General features: G+C 32.1%; 1 protein-coding gene across 1 annotated transcript; it reads left to right on the forward strand.

Annotated features, from left to right (window-relative positions):
• Window positions 1-10,062: 10,062 nt before the first annotated feature.
• LOC128169388 (multiple epidermal growth factor-like domains protein 10) lies at window positions 10,063-18,380 on the forward strand (the record flags this gene model as incomplete). The annotated part of the gene is made up of 12 exons (XM_052835540.1): window positions 10,063-10,132; window positions 11,016-11,240; window positions 13,710-13,952; window positions 14,042-14,167; window positions 15,646-15,786; window positions 15,957-16,097; window positions 16,199-16,339; window positions 16,441-16,581; window positions 16,679-16,819; window positions 17,515-17,655; window positions 17,935-18,072; window positions 18,240-18,380. Coding segments are annotated over exons 1-12 (1,789 nt in total), but the record flags the coding sequence as incomplete, so codon positions are not given.
• Window positions 18,381-18,461: the final 81 nt, after the last annotated feature.

An 18,461-nucleotide genomic window follows, 5' to 3' on the forward strand; every position in this document is an offset into this window, starting at 1 on the left:
AATACAATTACGACAAAAGCTTTCTAAATTTTAAGCAACACACTTTCGTTTTCAACGCGGCTGCGCACATAAATCCAATTACCTATTCGTCTGCAAATTCGACATAACAGCAGGAAATTTAACATAAACATGGACACACACAAACGAAAGCCGAATTGGAGTACGGATGAGCGGGAGGCTAGATGGCCCAGGGAGTTTCGGCCAACCTCAAGACTATAAACGGAAAATTCTCCCGCAGCCTTACCAAAAGCCCCAAAAAGCAATGTTGGGAACAAATAGCCGAAATGTCAGTTGACAGTGCACAGCTGCTGCACTGACCTACTTGTTTACTATACTTTTCTCTTATCTTCGTTTAATATGAAAACAATTTAAGCAAATCCAATACCAAATTTACTTTAAAATTAATTAAGCAACCCACATAGTGAAGAACAATGTTTTTGCGACGTTCTTTAGATTTTACGCATAATTCAATTATAATATATGTGCCAAATAAAAGCAGGTTCCCGTCTACAAGTTTGTATGCTCATTATACGGAATACACAAACAAAATAACACTTTCGTGAGATTACCAAGATTGCAAAGAATAACTTTTCCTGTGATGGCCGTCTCCAATTTTTTTTTTTATAGTTTTCTACTTATAAAACAAATACTTTCCAGGGCTTTAAATCCCTAAATGCAATGGCCAACCCATTTTGTGTGGTATTAAACGAAAGCTCTTGATATTTTGTACAACTTTTGTAAAAAATGGGATATCTTTTTTTCAAAATAAAAATTTACAGAGCAAAAACAAGAGCAAAATTTGACAGTTTTCAAGACATTTAATTCTATTTATTTCTGAATGTGATTTAATAAAGAAAATCGAAAAAACTCAAACTGGGAGGGCAACGTTTAAAGTAACTTAAAATCACTTGTTACGGACCGTCTCGGATCCTTTGTCCGGAATAAAGTACCCATAAAGTATTTTTATAAGATAAATACCTCACAACAAGAAGTGGCAAGTAGATATCTCTTTGAGTCAAAGGAAACCTATCATCATTTGGAATATACCGACAATTTGAATGCAGCTGGATTAAAATTAAGCGAAATTTTACAATTTGAAACAAAAAGTGTAGAAGAAGAAAAACATCAATGTGGAGTTTCCATCAGGATCAGTATAAGACCTAAATAAAGTGAGGATATTGACTTATCCTACACTTAAATGTAATTAGGGGGGAGTGGTTAATCTTAATATACATTAACGATTTTTCGAAACTAAACTAAATTTTACATTAAAAATGTAACAGCTGCTATGAGAACATACGTTGTTAGATAAACGAGCGTAATGATTTGCATAAAAATATCAATATGCTTTGATGCGGCAAACATTTTAATCCTACCGACCCTAGTCTTTGAATGAAACATTTTCTTAATTTTATCTTCCGGCAACTTAAATAATTGCTAGATAGTAGATGCTTCTACTTATCTTAGCAACCATATGTAGATGTGAATAATTATGTTATTTTATGACATGTCATTACGTGGCATATTCTGGTCATAAAAAATACAATACGTGTCAAAAAACTGATGGTGTAAGACCAGAAACGGTACGGTTGGGCTCATTGTGCTGAACTCCGGCCGTTATATTAGTAAAATAAATGTTTTGTTAGAACCATTTTTACAATATCTTAGACTTTGGATAATTGTGTCAAACAGAAATGTGACGTAGGCCTGTCTTTTTCATTGCTGGCCACTCAGCAATGGCTCTTTAAAATCAACAATATGTGTATGGCTTTTGAGCTAAGACTACGTAATCGGTGTATCTTTCGCTTGAAACCGCGTAATTTCTAGCTTGTTTTGACGCAAGAAATAGAAAGCTAACACCGACCGAAAGTCCAAGGTCTTGTTTAAATGGTTCTAACTGTGCTGGAATCCCACATAGAAGTGGAAAGTGTGGTGTTTGTCTAGTTGTGCTGAATTTCTGTTCATTTGTATCGATTTTGTGAGCAGTGCTACATCATAATGTCCGTGCTGGAAGCTCAGAAAGTTATCAATGTGGTGTATCAAAACTCTAGACATGGTTTTCGTATATGTCCCACCTATTGATGTTAAAGTACAACCTGTTAATTTTTGGTTCCATTCGTCTGGATTTTATATTTAGCGTTTACTTGAGCGAATATTGCAAATTGTGGTTACCTTGAATTCATCATTCATATTCAGCTTTCAGGAACAATTATATTACAATTAGCAATATAAATCAAATACAGTATACGTTCGAGATTGTTGGATAGTATTTCAGCAGAAATACGATATGCATCCTATCAGGCTAGCCGAATTTTTTCGATGAAAAACTTAAAACTTAAACTTAAATGTTAGAACTTGTACTGGAATTTTCTGATGTCTAAAAGCTTTCTAACCGCATTACAGTATTTTCAATTTTCAATACTTTGATTTTTAGATTTAGAAAAGATTTCAATGTTATTAAGCAATCAGAATATGCATTACCATAAAAAAGCATAAACGTTCATCTAAATATGGTCATTTTTATCAATACTAGCGTTGACATTTTCTAACACTATAATCATGAAAATTAATTAAGAAAAATAACCTGTAATGTAATGCCTTATCAGCAGTTATTCACCCTAATATATGTACAATTCATAAAATATAAAGAAGCTAATGCGCGTTAAAAATATATTTATTAATCAAGGACAACATAATATTTGTCAGAAGACATGTCAAAAATTCAAAACAGTAAGTTGTGTTTCATAGAATCAAAAGTTCAGTTAAACTTCTTGGTGCTATTCCGCTTTGTTGTTTTTGCATCCAATACGAAAGACTCACTCAGTCTGCTAGGTCGCCATTTTCATAATCCTAATCTAAAAATTGCAAACTATCCACTCACTCCTACAGCAAGGGCTCGTCCAATGATTTCCATAACACCCAAAAAAGCCTGTGAGGGTACGTGTATTTTTTAATCTACCTTCAAACAATTAATAAAAGAAAGACCATTCTTTTTTTATATTTAAGTACCTTCATGCATAAACCACAAGTTAGAAAAAAAGGTTATTTGATTAAGGTACCAAACTATGTGTTGCATAAAAATACCCACTGGAAATACTGTTGCACCAAAACAGTTATTTATTCTTATTCATTCGTTTGTATTTTATTATTTTGAAAGAATCTCCTTCCCTAATTGTGAAACTCTAAGTCTGTCAAACTTACCTCTGGTTTATAGCTTATAGAGACAGTACACCTGAAATCACGGGTGTCTTCAACTTTAGATTTACCCATTGTATCGATAGAAAAAAAGAAATAACGTTGACTGTGACAGTGACATAAGTACATAAAATCCCTTTCACAAACCTAATTAATGTAATTATGAGCTTTTGAAATCTAAGGGTCGTACAAACCGGAATATTTTTTGTCATTTATTTTTAACACGTGGATTTTGATTGACAGCAATTGACACGTGCTGAAAACAACACGATTTTTGCCCGACTACGGTCATCATCAAATAAGAGGAACGGAACACATTATCACTTTCACGATAGTTTAAAAATGATTGAGCAATTTTAGTTCACTTTAAAATGAACAGACATAAATATGTCAAATAGGTCAAGAGCTTGTTTAATGTCGTTTTTTTTTTAGAAAGACTGCAGGCATTTGAGACATATTTTGTTAGTCAAAAATGGACACGACCTAGATTTTAGTTACGATGTGCCTTTATATTTGAGTTAAAATCATGATTTTTTATTGTGTTTTCCAAACATTTAAGCCGCGGTACACCCCATCAAACAAAGTTACTGTTATGAAATAGCATTAGAAAACTTGATATCCTTAATTTTATATTTCATCTACTAAATATTGACTTTTAATAATTTTATAAAATGTTAATGTTACATGACAGTCAATAGCAGATTTCACTAGGAATGATGCATCAGAAATGTCGTCGAAATTAAAAGTTTGTTAACATTTTAAGAGGTGTTAATAAAAAATGTCAACGGTCAGTTTTGATCATAGAATTACGAACATATTTACCAGGGAAAATCTTCTAAATATATTTAAGAAACGTTTTCACTACAATGTCATTTTGAATTTACCATGCTATTTTTTAAAATATTACATATGTTCGGGCTAATCTAATCAGTAATTATTAAAACTCTGCGTACTTCTGTTAAGAATATGGAATTGTCCACATCTAATATGAACAGCTCATTCATTCATTCATTCATTCATACTTTATTTCCCTCATATGAGGATTATTTTAGAACATACAATTACACATTCATGCAACACAAATAATTACAAGAGAAAGCATTTTTACATGTATGCACCCCCCCCCAAAAAAAAGGGGGGGGGGGTCCTAGACGGGTAAGGGGGCACGCACATACACGGATTAGGCTGCTAACATTTGCTTAGGTTGAGCTTTGAGGGTCGGTGTCAGTGTCTCGGATGTATCGAAAGTTAAATATACGAACTCCACGTAGGTCTTTTTTCTGGCAACCATGTGAAATATTTCCCACCTAGAAGAAAGCAGAATTTATCATCATCAGTCATGGAAAACTGCTCCGCAAAGAGGTGAACATCGAAGGAGTTTGTGATCTGATCCCAGCAGTATGTACGTAATTCACCAGTTGAAGGGCAGGAACAAGTGATATATTGAAAAATGTCTTTAACTTGTTCTGTAATTGCATAAATTAAAAAAAAATAAAACAAATGCATTAGGTTCTATTTTTCATTAAAAGTTACAAAAGAATTTAAAAGATGTAATTGAAATAATAATTAATACCTCTTAAACCTATTATTAAAATCTTATATTAAAAAGTATCCCCTCATACCGTCAGTTTGGGTAAGAGGAGAGCAAAAACAGAGTTGCTTCACGGTCAATAAATAAAATCTCTTACAAACTAGCAGAACACAATAATATTTTTAGAATGCCATAGCAGGCAGCTTGCATAATAATGCGACACAGTACATATTTTCATATGTAAAAGTCACCTTTTACGATTGTTTTGACTCCGCTACTTAATTTCTTACGTTAAAGCTCTAGTACTTTATCACAAGAAGAAGCACTGTTCACTCTTAATTAATGAACAAAAAAGTGTAACATTCAGCTAACCATTTAGAACAAAGAGCATTATTCTTAAATAACAGAGGTCAGTGCGGTGACAGTTTTATAGATGTGCATGCTGTATAGGGATTTTAGACGATTTATGTATGAAATGTATCAATTAATGTTCGTATTTACAATTAACCACAGCTCTGTTCGATTTAAGATAGACGTTTCATAACAAGGGCAGCTATATTGAGGATCGTATTTTAAATGCGTCAATCTCACTCAGTAATCGTCACAAAACAGTTTTTCTTTCCCAACAAGAGTTTGCAGTGGGCTCTTGAAATTTTGTCGCTCTTTTTAAGTGTTGTACATGATGTGACATAATTTCGATTATTAATGAAATATAAACATTCACTGCGTATGCAATCTGAATTAAAAGTATGTCAATTATAAAAACAGGAAACCCCCAAAATTAAATGTACGGAATGAAATTGAATGAATCACAAAACCGAATACATAAACAATATTTTAAAACAAGTCTTCCCAGAGAACAAATATGCTTAAAGACATAATTGTGTTAACTTTATCCGTATTTGAGATGTTATTGCTTTTCAACTATATTAAACTCAAAACAACGGAAAACAAAAACAACATTCAATAATTGCACCTGTTACTTGGTCTTCGTCCTAAAGACACTTGAGAATTCTTGTTGAATCATTAAAATTCGTGGGGGTCGATTTTCGTGGATTTCTTTCATTTTACAGGTTCTTTGGGACGTAACTTCGTGTATTATCTGATACCTAAATAATGAAATATGACTTTAAAGCCGTGATTTATTGATTCGTGGCGGATGTTAATTCGTGGGTGAGAGGAACCCACGAATTCCACGAAAATGGGGTTACCACGAAATTTAATTATTCCACAGTAGTTACGGAGAAAGTGTGTCTTTGATATACCTTAAAGTATTCAAGTGTGAATATAAACAGTATATAACGTTTCATATACAGTATACCTTCATACAAAAGCAAACACAATTTACTAATACAAAAAAAATAAAAACATTGTCAAATAAAACAATATTTATTAAAGGACATCTTTATAGCAAACTTCTATTTAAGATATTCTTTAAAGATGAAAACATTTTATTACACTGAGTGTCGATATTGATATGAACATTTTACATTGCAAATCAAAGGTTATGAATATCAATTTTGCTATCTGTATTAAAAAACAAGAAAACTTTTTTTTTCTCTCGGGATAAATGTGTTCGTCAAAAAAATATACTAACTCTGTTTTATCTATGACTAGGTTATCCAATTACGTCAAGTGCCTTCAAACTGGGAGGTAATCAGCATTATCTTCGAAAAATACCAATAATCTGACAATTAATGACGGACAGTTTGTGTAATTCTTGTTTCTGCTTTCATCGGTTTTTGTTTAATATTTCGATAACTATAAACGCAATTGTCATGAATGTTCATCCACTAACATGAAAAAGTCATTTTTTAAACGACCCTATTTCCGCTTTAAGTTTCAATACTTAACCATTAATACAAAGTATACGGGGATATTGCATTGCAAACTACATGACAAGTACCCCGATGATAACGTTAAAAAATGTGTCCCGAATACTTCCGAATGAAAAAAAGATGTAAACATTGCCCAATATAAATCTCTGTAAGAATTCTGGTTTCAATCATGATAATTTTTCCGGGTAACAATAATTATGCATATGAGGAAATGATAGAATCTTTCCTTTTATCGATTACAATTGAACTTGTTTGACAGATATGTGCATTCCTGTTATAATTCGTGTGTGTTTTTTTGCACATTGATTTTATTCCCATTCAACACATTCAAACGGTTTCGTCCTGTCGGAAGACAAGTTTATTATAGGTAATCTTTTTTAAACAACACAGAAATTTGAAAAATATCTTATATTCGAATCGTCTTAAATTCGCCTTTACCAACAAAAGCGAAATGAGAAAAAATAAAGGGGATCAATATTTCCCTAAATACACCACAAAACAGCACGTAATCCTCTAGGTTTTCGTCGTGCTCAGTGATGTCAAAATACAATAATTCTTAACATTATGTTTATGATTAATTCTTAGATTTGCTAGAAATCAAAAAGCGTTTAAAATGTTCATTTCTATCATTTAGTGTGACAATTAAAATATTATTTCTGTGCCTTGTAAATAACATACTATACTATAACTTTTCAGCGGAACCAAGATAACATAGATAATCTAAAATATTGAATCAATTTCAGTCGATGGCTTTTGAACTGTAAATCATTGTAACATTATTGTACGGCGAACGCAGTCCATGTCTCAAATTATGCGCATGGAAGTGAAATTATATTAAAGTATGTTTGTTTCCTACTTTTTAAAAACTAATCGGTAAAAAAATTATTCCGCAGGTCTAATTCTAGATCTACTAGATACATGTTGATGAAAAGACTCTCACCAGCCTTTGTTAATATATCGGGCGGGATATTGTTGTTTGTTTGTCAAAGCATGGTTTTATTCGTTTGTGTATATCTAATTCAAGTCTATTGTTTGTTCAACTTCAGAAAACCCCTGGAACTAACACAGAATGTGCAGGATATACGCAACATGTATGTATTGTCCCCATGTGCACGCCAGGGTTCCTAAAGGTGTTGAAATCTTAGTATGTACGTGTATACGATAAGTCCATTGAATGACAGTTTTATTTACATTTTTAAATAATTCCTCACGCTTGGTTTTAAAAATATTACCTGTACAAATCAAAGATACATGGATGTAAGAGGAAAATCAAGAGGCTAATTAATTACAGTACCGGTAATCTTAAATGGGGGTAAATTATTTAAATATGTTCATAAGGGGTAATATAATATGTCACATATAAGGCATTATATTTACATCATGTATGTGCATGTATATACATCATTTGCAGTTGCCATATACAGTAAATACGTCACCGGTAATTGGTTATATTGTTTGTTATAGAATTGATAACTTAGAAATGATGTTTACAATTAAATATTTAAACATATATCATTTAATTTGTTATTCTAGATCTGTTGCAATTGTAATATAATCAATATTTATAATATAGTCCATGTTTGAACGGCGCCGTTATCACGAAAACCGGTTAATTGCTTAAAGCTATTACCTAAATAGTTTCAATGCGTTATATAAAAAAAAGCTTAATCTTCTTCCTTGCATTTCATACATGAAGTTATGAATTAAGAGAACGTATATCTAACCGGTTTAAATGTATTAACTAAGTACTAGTTAGCCTAACAGTTTTCAATCAGGTATAATATATATATATATATATTTTTTTTTTTTTTTCAGTGAAGACCAAGTACCGTAATTCATTCTCAATATAAGCATGAATGTAAGTAGATAATAATTGATTTTAACAAACTTAATAGAGGTCAAAATCTTTTCAAGTAAAAAAATACACATGCATTACCTTAATTCAATAGCAAATGCTGTATGGGATATAAAACCCCCAAATGAGTTACCGGTGAGTAATAGAAGTGACCTGATGCTAATAAACAAAGGGCCCCGGAATCAATACCCGTCTTGGGCACTTTAATTTTTTTTTCATTTCATCTATTAGAGCAAAAACCGTTTTTAATACTGTGTCTGTCTTGGAATCATTGAAACTTGCAACAGGATATACATTATTACTTAACTACCGTGTATGTTCATATCGAATCAATTTCGATAAAAAAAATTCGATTTTTTTAATTGCTGCATTGTGTTTTTAGACATGCTTTCATTTCTTTGTGTGTTATATAATATTAAAATTTATTGTTTGTTAAATCTCAGAAAAAACCCTGGCTCCACCGTCACCTGATATTGAAATCCCTCTCAACTCGTCCCTCAACTCAAATCCTTTAAAGAAAAGTGCATAAATTTGAGATCAAACCCAAGATTTGAGGCTTAGTATTGACCTGAGGAAAGTTGGTGATGGCGGGGCCTGGAAATAACAGAATACACAGTAAATACATAACAGGTGTGTTTTTGTCCAGAGGCAGGACTCTGCTTTTTTTTAAAAAATAAATAATTCGCATATAGGTTAAATATATTTGTCCATTGATCACAATTGATTAAATTGTAATGAAATAAATACATTTTGTTGGTAAATTAATCATAATATTGAATAAGATCAAGCGGTTTTACTATTGTCTTTATATAACTCATTTTTAACGTTATGGTATTCCCTGAGAACTACCGAATAAACTGCAGATCATGACACCAAAATTGAATATTGGAACGTCATATCCTATAAAGTACTGATAAGCGACTTTCTACACATTGCTGTAAAATCATAACATATCCGGGTTAGAATATTACGGATTTGATAATGGTTAACAATTGCACACAATTTCATCAAAATGTAACGGCAGTAATTTATCAACAAAATTTGAAAGATTGTTTCCTTTTGTAAAACAAGAAAGATAAAAACACAACTAAAAACAGGAAATAAAATACCAGAAGAGTGAAAATTAAATTCAAATCTCATTTTAACTTTGTGAATTAAATTTTAATTACATGTATAAGGTATATCAACTATGAAGAAAACATAAGCTTACTATTATTTGGGAAGAAATACAACATTGATTCTAGATTTATGCACAACAAATTATGTTTAAATACTTAGCTATCAATTAAACATTTTTATTATTCAATATTAAGAATTGTTGTACAGACAAGAAGATACATCTCATTCATCTATTAAGGAGATACAACTTATTGATTTCCAGGAAAAATTACATCCTAATTTTTATTGGTTCTGAATGCTGAATATGTATACCCTTCACTAATACTTACATACGGGTTTTATGATTTAAATTGAAAACTGTTTATTAAAAACTCACAATACGGAAGATATTAAAAAATGTTATGCAATGACGCATATCCACATTCTCGTCAAGGTAACATCTATTTATATATATTATAAACCTTTGCACACAAACTGTTATCTCCAAATGCGTATTTTGCTCATAATTTAATATCTACAAAAGCATGGTGTCTAACAATGTGTTTGTGATTTTCACCAGTCAGGTGTTTTATTACGCAAGTGTTTTTGCTCTAGGTAAGTGTGACTGTATGATGTCGTAAGTAGATGCATGTTACATTATTCTTGCCTCTTTTTATTGATGCGTAAAAATTAAGTACATGTCATAAGAATACCATAATTTGACTTTTTTCGGGTCATTTTTATCACTCAAAGCATAATCAATAACTTTCTTTAATAGACAAATTGCATAGTTCAGATAAACGAGGTTACTTTCAATAAAACCTGCTATAATCTTTACACTTAGGTCTTAAATTTTGAATGAATGACTAGACCAATAAGAACAAATACTAAATATAATCTACTTTGATTAAAACATATTTGTTGTGAAAAATATATATGTTTGCATTTAAATATATATTTTTAAATAAATTAATAAATTGTAAAATGTTATCAAACTGTCACTTACTCTAGAAAATAATTAGTCATTTCACCAGTAAAACAAAATAAATTGGGGCTTCTCCAGTAGACAGTAGATAGGATGAAGAAATAAATAAGCATATCAACTAAATCTTATAGGTTAATCGAAAATACAATATAGATGATTTTGATGTGTAAACTGATTATCAATATTAAGTGAGACTTTTTTCTTCTGAAAATCAGGAACATTTCCCTGTTTATAAAAAAAAAAGTAATAGATAAAAAAATATCCTGATTTTTATTAATATAATAGTTTTAAAGGTATTCAAGTACATTTAATAAACAATACAAGTAGTTCAATAATGTGCAAATATGTTAATAGTGAGTCTTTTATAATTGTTCAATTTCTTGAATGTTTAAAAAGAACTCGCTTTATATAAATTTATCTTGTATTTAAGTACATGCAAAAGGCTCTTGGATAGTCCTTATATCTTTTCATAATTTCGTCTTCAATAATTTCATCCTTTCTTAAATCCTTCAGAAAACCTAGCTTTAAACAAATCAACCTGGCAGCAGCATCCGTTGCCTGGTTCAACTGGAAACGTTGGCAGTGAGAAAGCAGTGGATGGTTTATTCACTGACCGTGGTAGTGGTGGTCAGTGTACGTTGAGTGAAGGCGGCCATTACACAGCTGAATGGAGAGTGGACCTCGGTAGTGTAGTTAGCATCAGTCATATAAACATATACTACAGGACTGACAACCAAGGTAGGTACATTTTCATCATATTTTTGTATGTAGTGGTGGTCAGTGTACGTTGAGTGAAGGCGGCCATTACACAGCTGAATGGAGAGTGGACCTCGGTAGTGTAGTTAGCATCAGTCATATAAACATATACTACAGGACTGACAACCAAGGTAGGTACATTTTCATCATATTTTTGTAAGTAGTGGTGGTCAGTGTACGTTGAGTGAAGGCGGCCATTACACAGCTGAATGGAGAGTGGACCTCGGTAGTGTAGTTAGCATCAGTCATATAAACATATACTACAGGACTGACAACCAAGGTAGGTACATTTTCATCATATTTTTGTATGTAGTGGTGGTCAGTGTACGTTGAGTGAAGGCGGCCATTACACAGCTGAATGGAGAGTGGACCTCGGTAGTGTAGTTAGCATCAGTCATATAAACATATACTACAGGACTGACAACCAAGGTAGGTACATTTTCATCATATTTTTGTATGTAGTGGTGGTCAGTGTACGTTGAGTGAAGGCGGCCATTACACAGCTGAATGGAGAGTGGACCTCGGTAGTGTAGTTAGCATCAGTCATATAAACATATACTACAGGACTGACAACCAAGGTAGGTACATTTTCATCATATTTTTGTATGTAGTGGTGGTCAGTGTACGTTGAGTGAAGGCGGCCATTACACAGCTGAATGGAGAGTGGACCTCGGTAGTGTAGTTAGCATCAGTCATATAAACATATACTACAGGACTGACAACCAAGGTAGGTACATTTTCATCATATTTTTGTATGTAGTGGTGGTCAGTGTACGTTGAGTGAAGGCGGCCATTACACAGCTGAATGGAGAGTGGACCTCGGTAGTGTAGTTAGCATCAGTCATATAAACATATACTACAGGACTGACAATTAAGGTAGGTACATTTTCATCATATTTTTGTATGTAGTGGTGGTCAGTGTACGTTGAGTGAAGGCGGCCATTACACAGCTGAATGGAGAGTGGACCTCGGTAGTGTAGTTAGCATCAGTCATATAAACATATACTACAGGACTGACAACCAAGGTAGGTACATTTTCATCATATTTTTGTATGTAGTGGTGGTCAGTGTACGTTGAGTGAAGGCGGCCATTACACAGCTGAATGGAGAGTGGACCTCGGTAGTGTAGTTAGCATCAGTCATATAAACATATACTACAGGACTGACAACCAAGGTAGGTACATTTTCATCATATTTTTTTCATAAATCATGTCACCGTTCGTTCAGGTCTAAAGTCAACTTAAAGATAAAGTTATTTGTATTTGATATTTTGAGATATGAAATAGTTTGATATTTTGGTTCATTTTGTATTCATCAACAGTCTACATATAGTATTTCTTATCATTTTATTAGTTAGAATTTTGAATTTGTGTATAACACTGTCTGGACATTCCTTGCTTATAGGTATTATAATATTAATCAAATGTTTCATCAATATTTTCTATACACACGGATTTTTTAAGGTATTTAGGTATAATGACCACAATTTGTACCAAATAATTGAATATTCTTAACTGTGATATCATTTTGAAGTTGTCGCCTAACAAATTAAAATTAGCAAAGGAATTGTTAAAATTATGACTATTTTCCAATTATTACACCTTGAATTTAACGTTGAAGTCTATGGGCAACGCATGTTTTATAAAGATATTGTAAAATAGGAACTCTGTACAAATCCCTTAATGAATGTATGAATAAACGTTCTTCTCATTAGAATGTGGAGTAAAGAGATAAATATATTTTGACATTTTTTTTTTCTTTTTATCAAATGAAGATACAATATCATATTCATGGCACATTCGCATATGCAAAAAATGTATACACATTACATCAGACGCTGCTTGATAAAAAATTGTATATAAAAGTCAAGTCATGCAAACACAGTATTCTCTTAACGTATATTCCATTTTACGCTCCATTTACAAGCATATTTAATGCAATATATATAAAATCACTCTTCGTAAGATCGTACAATAAAGAAAACAAATATATGAAAAATTACTGGAAAAAGATAAAGATGTGAAGATTCAATCGTTATTTTGTTAGCATTATCACAAGAGACATAGAGGGTAAAAATGGTTATAAAACATTCTTGTTTTAAAACAAGGGTGCATTGTGACCTATTGACAAGTAGGTAGCTGATGTGTTACAATATTGCTATGTACCTGGAATGATCAGATATTGAAAGAACATACATGACAACATATACATATATTTGTTAGACGCCCGATTTTGCATCTGTTTTTTTTTTTATTTCTTCCCCAAAAATAAACATTAGTTCTCTTGTTATGCGAAAAAGCTCAACAAGATAAATCGATTTTAGAAGGAAAATAATACATGCCCGATTTGAGTGACCCGCTTACCTGCACGTAGTTTAATTAGAAAGAAATAATCCAGTAACTGTGTTCATGTCAGATAATAACAAATAAGTATAAATTTGTCCTTTTTAAGATCCTGGGCCATATGTCCATAGATTGGCAGGATTTTCTATTTACGTCTCGAATACAACGTCCAGACTTGATGGACAACTTTGTTACAAAGACGAAACTGGAGGCACGCCTTCAGTAAACCAAATCATTAGCTGTTCTATTGTCGGACGCTACGTAATATACTACAACGAACGTAGTCGTAATCATAATCCTTTTTACCTTTCACAGTATGCTTACAATGAACTTTGTGAGATCGAAGTGTATGGTGAGTACATACTTTTATGTTTTTTGATGTGATATGGCAAATCTGTTCAATCAGAAGTGCATTTTTTCTTTGTTATTTTATTTGTATAGGATGCCGTGGAAGCTATGGTGAGGGTTGTCTTCATCCGTGTCCAACACACTGTTTTAATTGTGACACATATACAGGAGACTGTCTAAGTTGCCTTCCAGGATATCAAGGTCAATCCTGCAAAAACGGTTTGTATTTCCCGAACAACTGAAAAAAGAATGATAGCTTTAATTTATATACACCTCATATACTGTTCTCAATTTAAGAATTATAGCTTTAAGGTACCTCACTACACCTACACTTATACTTTTAAGACACTACGTCATAAGATGGCGATTTAATTGTTTGTTAAACTTTTTTTATTGTTCGATTGGGTTGTTTATCGTCGTAGCTCAATGGATAAAGTATTGGGCTTCTGAACTGCAGATCATGAGCTCAAATCCGCCTGGAGCTTTTGTTCATGTTAACTCAATTAAATTTTTAAAAATGTAATTTTTCTTCCAAAATTGAACATTTTTTTGCCTTTTAGACTTAAATTACTTCTTATCCATTATGATATCTTTCATAATCAAGTATTTTCTGCTGATTAGAGAAAATATTCCACGGTGTAGTGAGCCACCTTAAAAGTGAACTTTATTTAAAAAAAGGATCAAGTTTTCATTCACAAATTTTATGAATATTTCAGTCCGAATTTCCTCTATCAGTTTTCAAATCCCTACCCATTTTTGAATATTCCACGGTGTAGTGAGCCACCTTAAAAGTGAACTTTATTTAAAAAAAAGGATCAAGTTTTCATTCACAAATTTTATGAATATTTCAGTCCGAACTTCCTCTATCAGTTTTCAAATCCCTATCCATTTTTGATTCAATGTAACAAAAAAACTGAATGATAATAATAATAAAACATTTATTGCATTAAACTAAGTATATTGACCTTACTCTGCAGGCATAAAACTTATATAAGGTCAATGATCAAAATTTTGATATATGTTGTCTTTTATCATTGTAAGGCATTTTTCAATATTTTTGTTTTGTGTGCCATTCGATTATCTAAAAAAAAAGTGAGATAAAACCAATAAAAAATGTGCTAAACTATGTTGACTAACAAATTAAATCTTAACTTTGAATATTACAGTTCTGCCGAATATATTTCAGTAAAAAACTAAATCTGAAAATTTTAGTCCGAATTTCCTCTGTTCTGATAAAAATCCAACGTTGTTTGAGCCTAATGCCACAATATAGTAAAAATATCAAATAGTATGTCAATAATAATTCATTTCATAAATACTTTTATTGTTTAGAACAAGTTTTACACATGACATTGAACTTTATAAATATCCGAATTTCAGAACTCAAACCCTGAGTAGACAACGTCCTGAAGTAAAATACATGTACTTCTTTGCAAAAAGTTTCCTTTACGTGAGCCTGTATATTATTTGAATTCGGGCACATAATTAGAAAGTCATAAGTTGTGCTTTTTTTTTACTCCTTTTTTTTAACTCAATTCAAGAAAGTCTGCAGTATTTAAGATGATTACTTATGCAATCAGTTATCTAAATTTATACGAGTTAACCCTAACCCCCCTCAGAAAAAACCTGATTTGAACATCAACATATTAGATATAGCATCTTTGTGTAGTAAATCTATTGAAATCTATATATTCTAGAATGTAAAATTGGACACTATGGTAGGAACTGTAGTTATAAATGCAGCAACAATTGTTACGTTACCAGCGTATGTAATATAACAACTGGGAAATGTGAAGGTGGCTGTAAACCAGGATGGACTGGGGACACGTGTGATCAGGGTAAGTGTGTGTTACTAGTCCATGTTCAATATATATTTTAGGACTTTAAAAGCAAAATATTATACAATTTTTTTTTCTCTCACCAATTTTATCAAGATTAAATGTGATATAAATTTCTTTGTCACAATGTTCTAAATAGTTAACAACATAACTAAAATGAACTATTGTAGTGTGCAAATCAGGCTTCTATGGTGAGAATTGCAAGCATAAATGCAGTCAAAACTGTAACGTAACCAAGAATTGTGACAGGTTTACAGGATATTGTGACGGAGGATGTGAACCAGGATGGAAAGGGCGCAAATGTGATCAGAGTTAGTATGTTTAAGTAGCTTAACATAAAATAAATTGCATTCTTCTACTCTGATCATATAATAACGATATAATTACGTCACTCTTTAATGTACAGTTGAAGCGTGTGAATCGGGCTACTATGGTAAGAGTTGCAGCAACCATTGCAGCATGAACTGTAAAGTAACTAACCATTGTGACAGGTTTACAGGACAATGTTATGAAGGGTGTAAACCAGGATGGACAGGCTTAACATGCAGACTGAGTTCGTATTATTAACTGTTTAAATGAGTTATCTTCATATTTCAAAGAGATTAAATGTTACATTTCGATGTAACATCATCGATGGTTAATAATATATTGTAGTGTGTGCGTCAGGTTACTATGGTCATAACTGCAGTAACAAATGCAGTCAAAATTGTAACTTAACCAACAGTTGTGACAGAATTACAGGAGAGTGTGACGGAGGATGTAAATCAGGATGGACAGGGATCACGTGCAGGCAGAGTACGTAGGTTTTCTCTTTGAGTAAATTATGTAAACCTTGGAATGATTCTTATTACATTTCAATCAAAGACCACAAATGGTTAATAAACTATTGTAGTGTGTCAATTAGGTCACTATGGGCATAACTGCAGTTACGAATGCAGTCCAAACTGTAAGGTAACAAACAAATGTGACAGGTTTACAGGACAATGTGACGTAGGCTGTAAACCAGGGTGGACAGGAAACACGTGTGACCAGCGTAAGTACGTTTAAGTAAATTATATTAACATACAAAATAGCATTGTCATCTTCAATCATTATACAACTAGTATGAACAGGAAACATGTATAGTCAGAGCAAGCATTATATTCAAAATATGTTTGGAACGAATCATAAATAAATATGAACTTACCTAAGATATTTTGGAGGATGCAAAAAGGATGCAAACTTTGTTGTGAATATTCTAAATGTTATTTAAGTGAAGAGGTTCGGAAGTGTTATGAAAAAAAAAAAATAAAGTTTGGATCTTTATACATTTCAGTGCTAATGTAGCGATGTACGTGGGATTTTCCTATATCATTTTATTATGCGTTAATGTTTCATTTGAAACACGAGTTAACGCTTAAAATTGATCACGATGTTTCAAACAGGTACATTGTTAAGCATCTTCTTCATAAGTTACCCCTTAAATATTGTTTTATTTGCCACCAATGATTGTATTTTAAATTGAATTGTTCAATAAACTATTATTACCAAATTATGGTACAAAAGAATCGAGAGATCACTCTGACCGCAGAAACAGTTAAGCTAATTTACTTGATTCAATTCAGTAGAAGTTTCGGACATGAACTTTAAAAAAAATAAGGAATGCTTGTAAAATTAATTGTGAATTATAATACAAAAAGCCCTAGAATATGTGCAAATTGTTTGTAATTGAGAAATTGATAATTACAGAATGCATGGCAGGATACTACGGTAAAGACTGTTTAAAACAGTGTAGCACAAGCTGTGCTTCAAGTTGTAACAGGATTTCAGGACATTGTGATCACGGTTGTAAACCGGGATGGGCAGGCAACGCATGTGATAAGAAGATAAGTATATATATAAACATACCACACAAGGACCGTGTAGATTGTTGCCTGCCGACCATTATCACACCCAATGCCAAAAAAAAAAAAACCAATATATTGTAGCTAATATAATTACGATGTTAAAATTGAGTAATGGTTTCATTTCAAGATCATCTAATCCTAGTATATCAGAAAAATATTATTCATTATATAACTTTTTTTTATCTGGATACTTGCCAAGTTTATTTTAGAAAAATGCATCTTTGACTTCAACATTCATACATTTTTATTTATGATTTATAAGTGTGCGACAACGGGTACTTTGGAGCTGAATGCAATAGAAAATGTGGTCATTGTTTACAAGCCGATCACTGCCATCACATCAACGGAAGTTGCTTGAACGGATGTTTACACGGATACAAAGGCGAATATTGTAACGAAAGTTTGTAATTTTTTTCATAGCTCTGCTGATTATAAATACCATATTTATTAGACAATCTGTAACCCGAAATTAGTTGACTTAATTTTAATTTTCAACTCTTATAAGCATTATATGATATATAAATCCTGAAAATAAAAGTCATAACCCTTATGTCACGATTTCCGCAGCATGTCCGCCTGGGTTCTTTGGATTAGACTGCATCAACCGGTGTGACAGCTTCTGTTCTGGAAACGAGTCGTGTGATCCAGTTCTGGGTATATGCAATAAAGGCTGTAAACGAGGATGGACTGGCTTGATGTGTGGTTTAGGTATATTGACAAAATAATGATTATTAATTTTGATCGTTTAATGCAATAATGAACTCAGTTGTCAGTAAATATGTGCTCTTT

This window comes from Crassostrea angulata, unplaced genomic scaffold, assembly GCF_025612915.1.
Source record: "Crassostrea angulata isolate pt1a10 unplaced genomic scaffold, ASM2561291v2 HiC_scaffold_124, whole genome shotgun sequence".
In the NCBI taxonomy this organism is placed as follows: domain Eukaryota; kingdom Metazoa; phylum Mollusca; class Bivalvia; order Ostreida; family Ostreidae; genus Magallana; species Magallana angulata.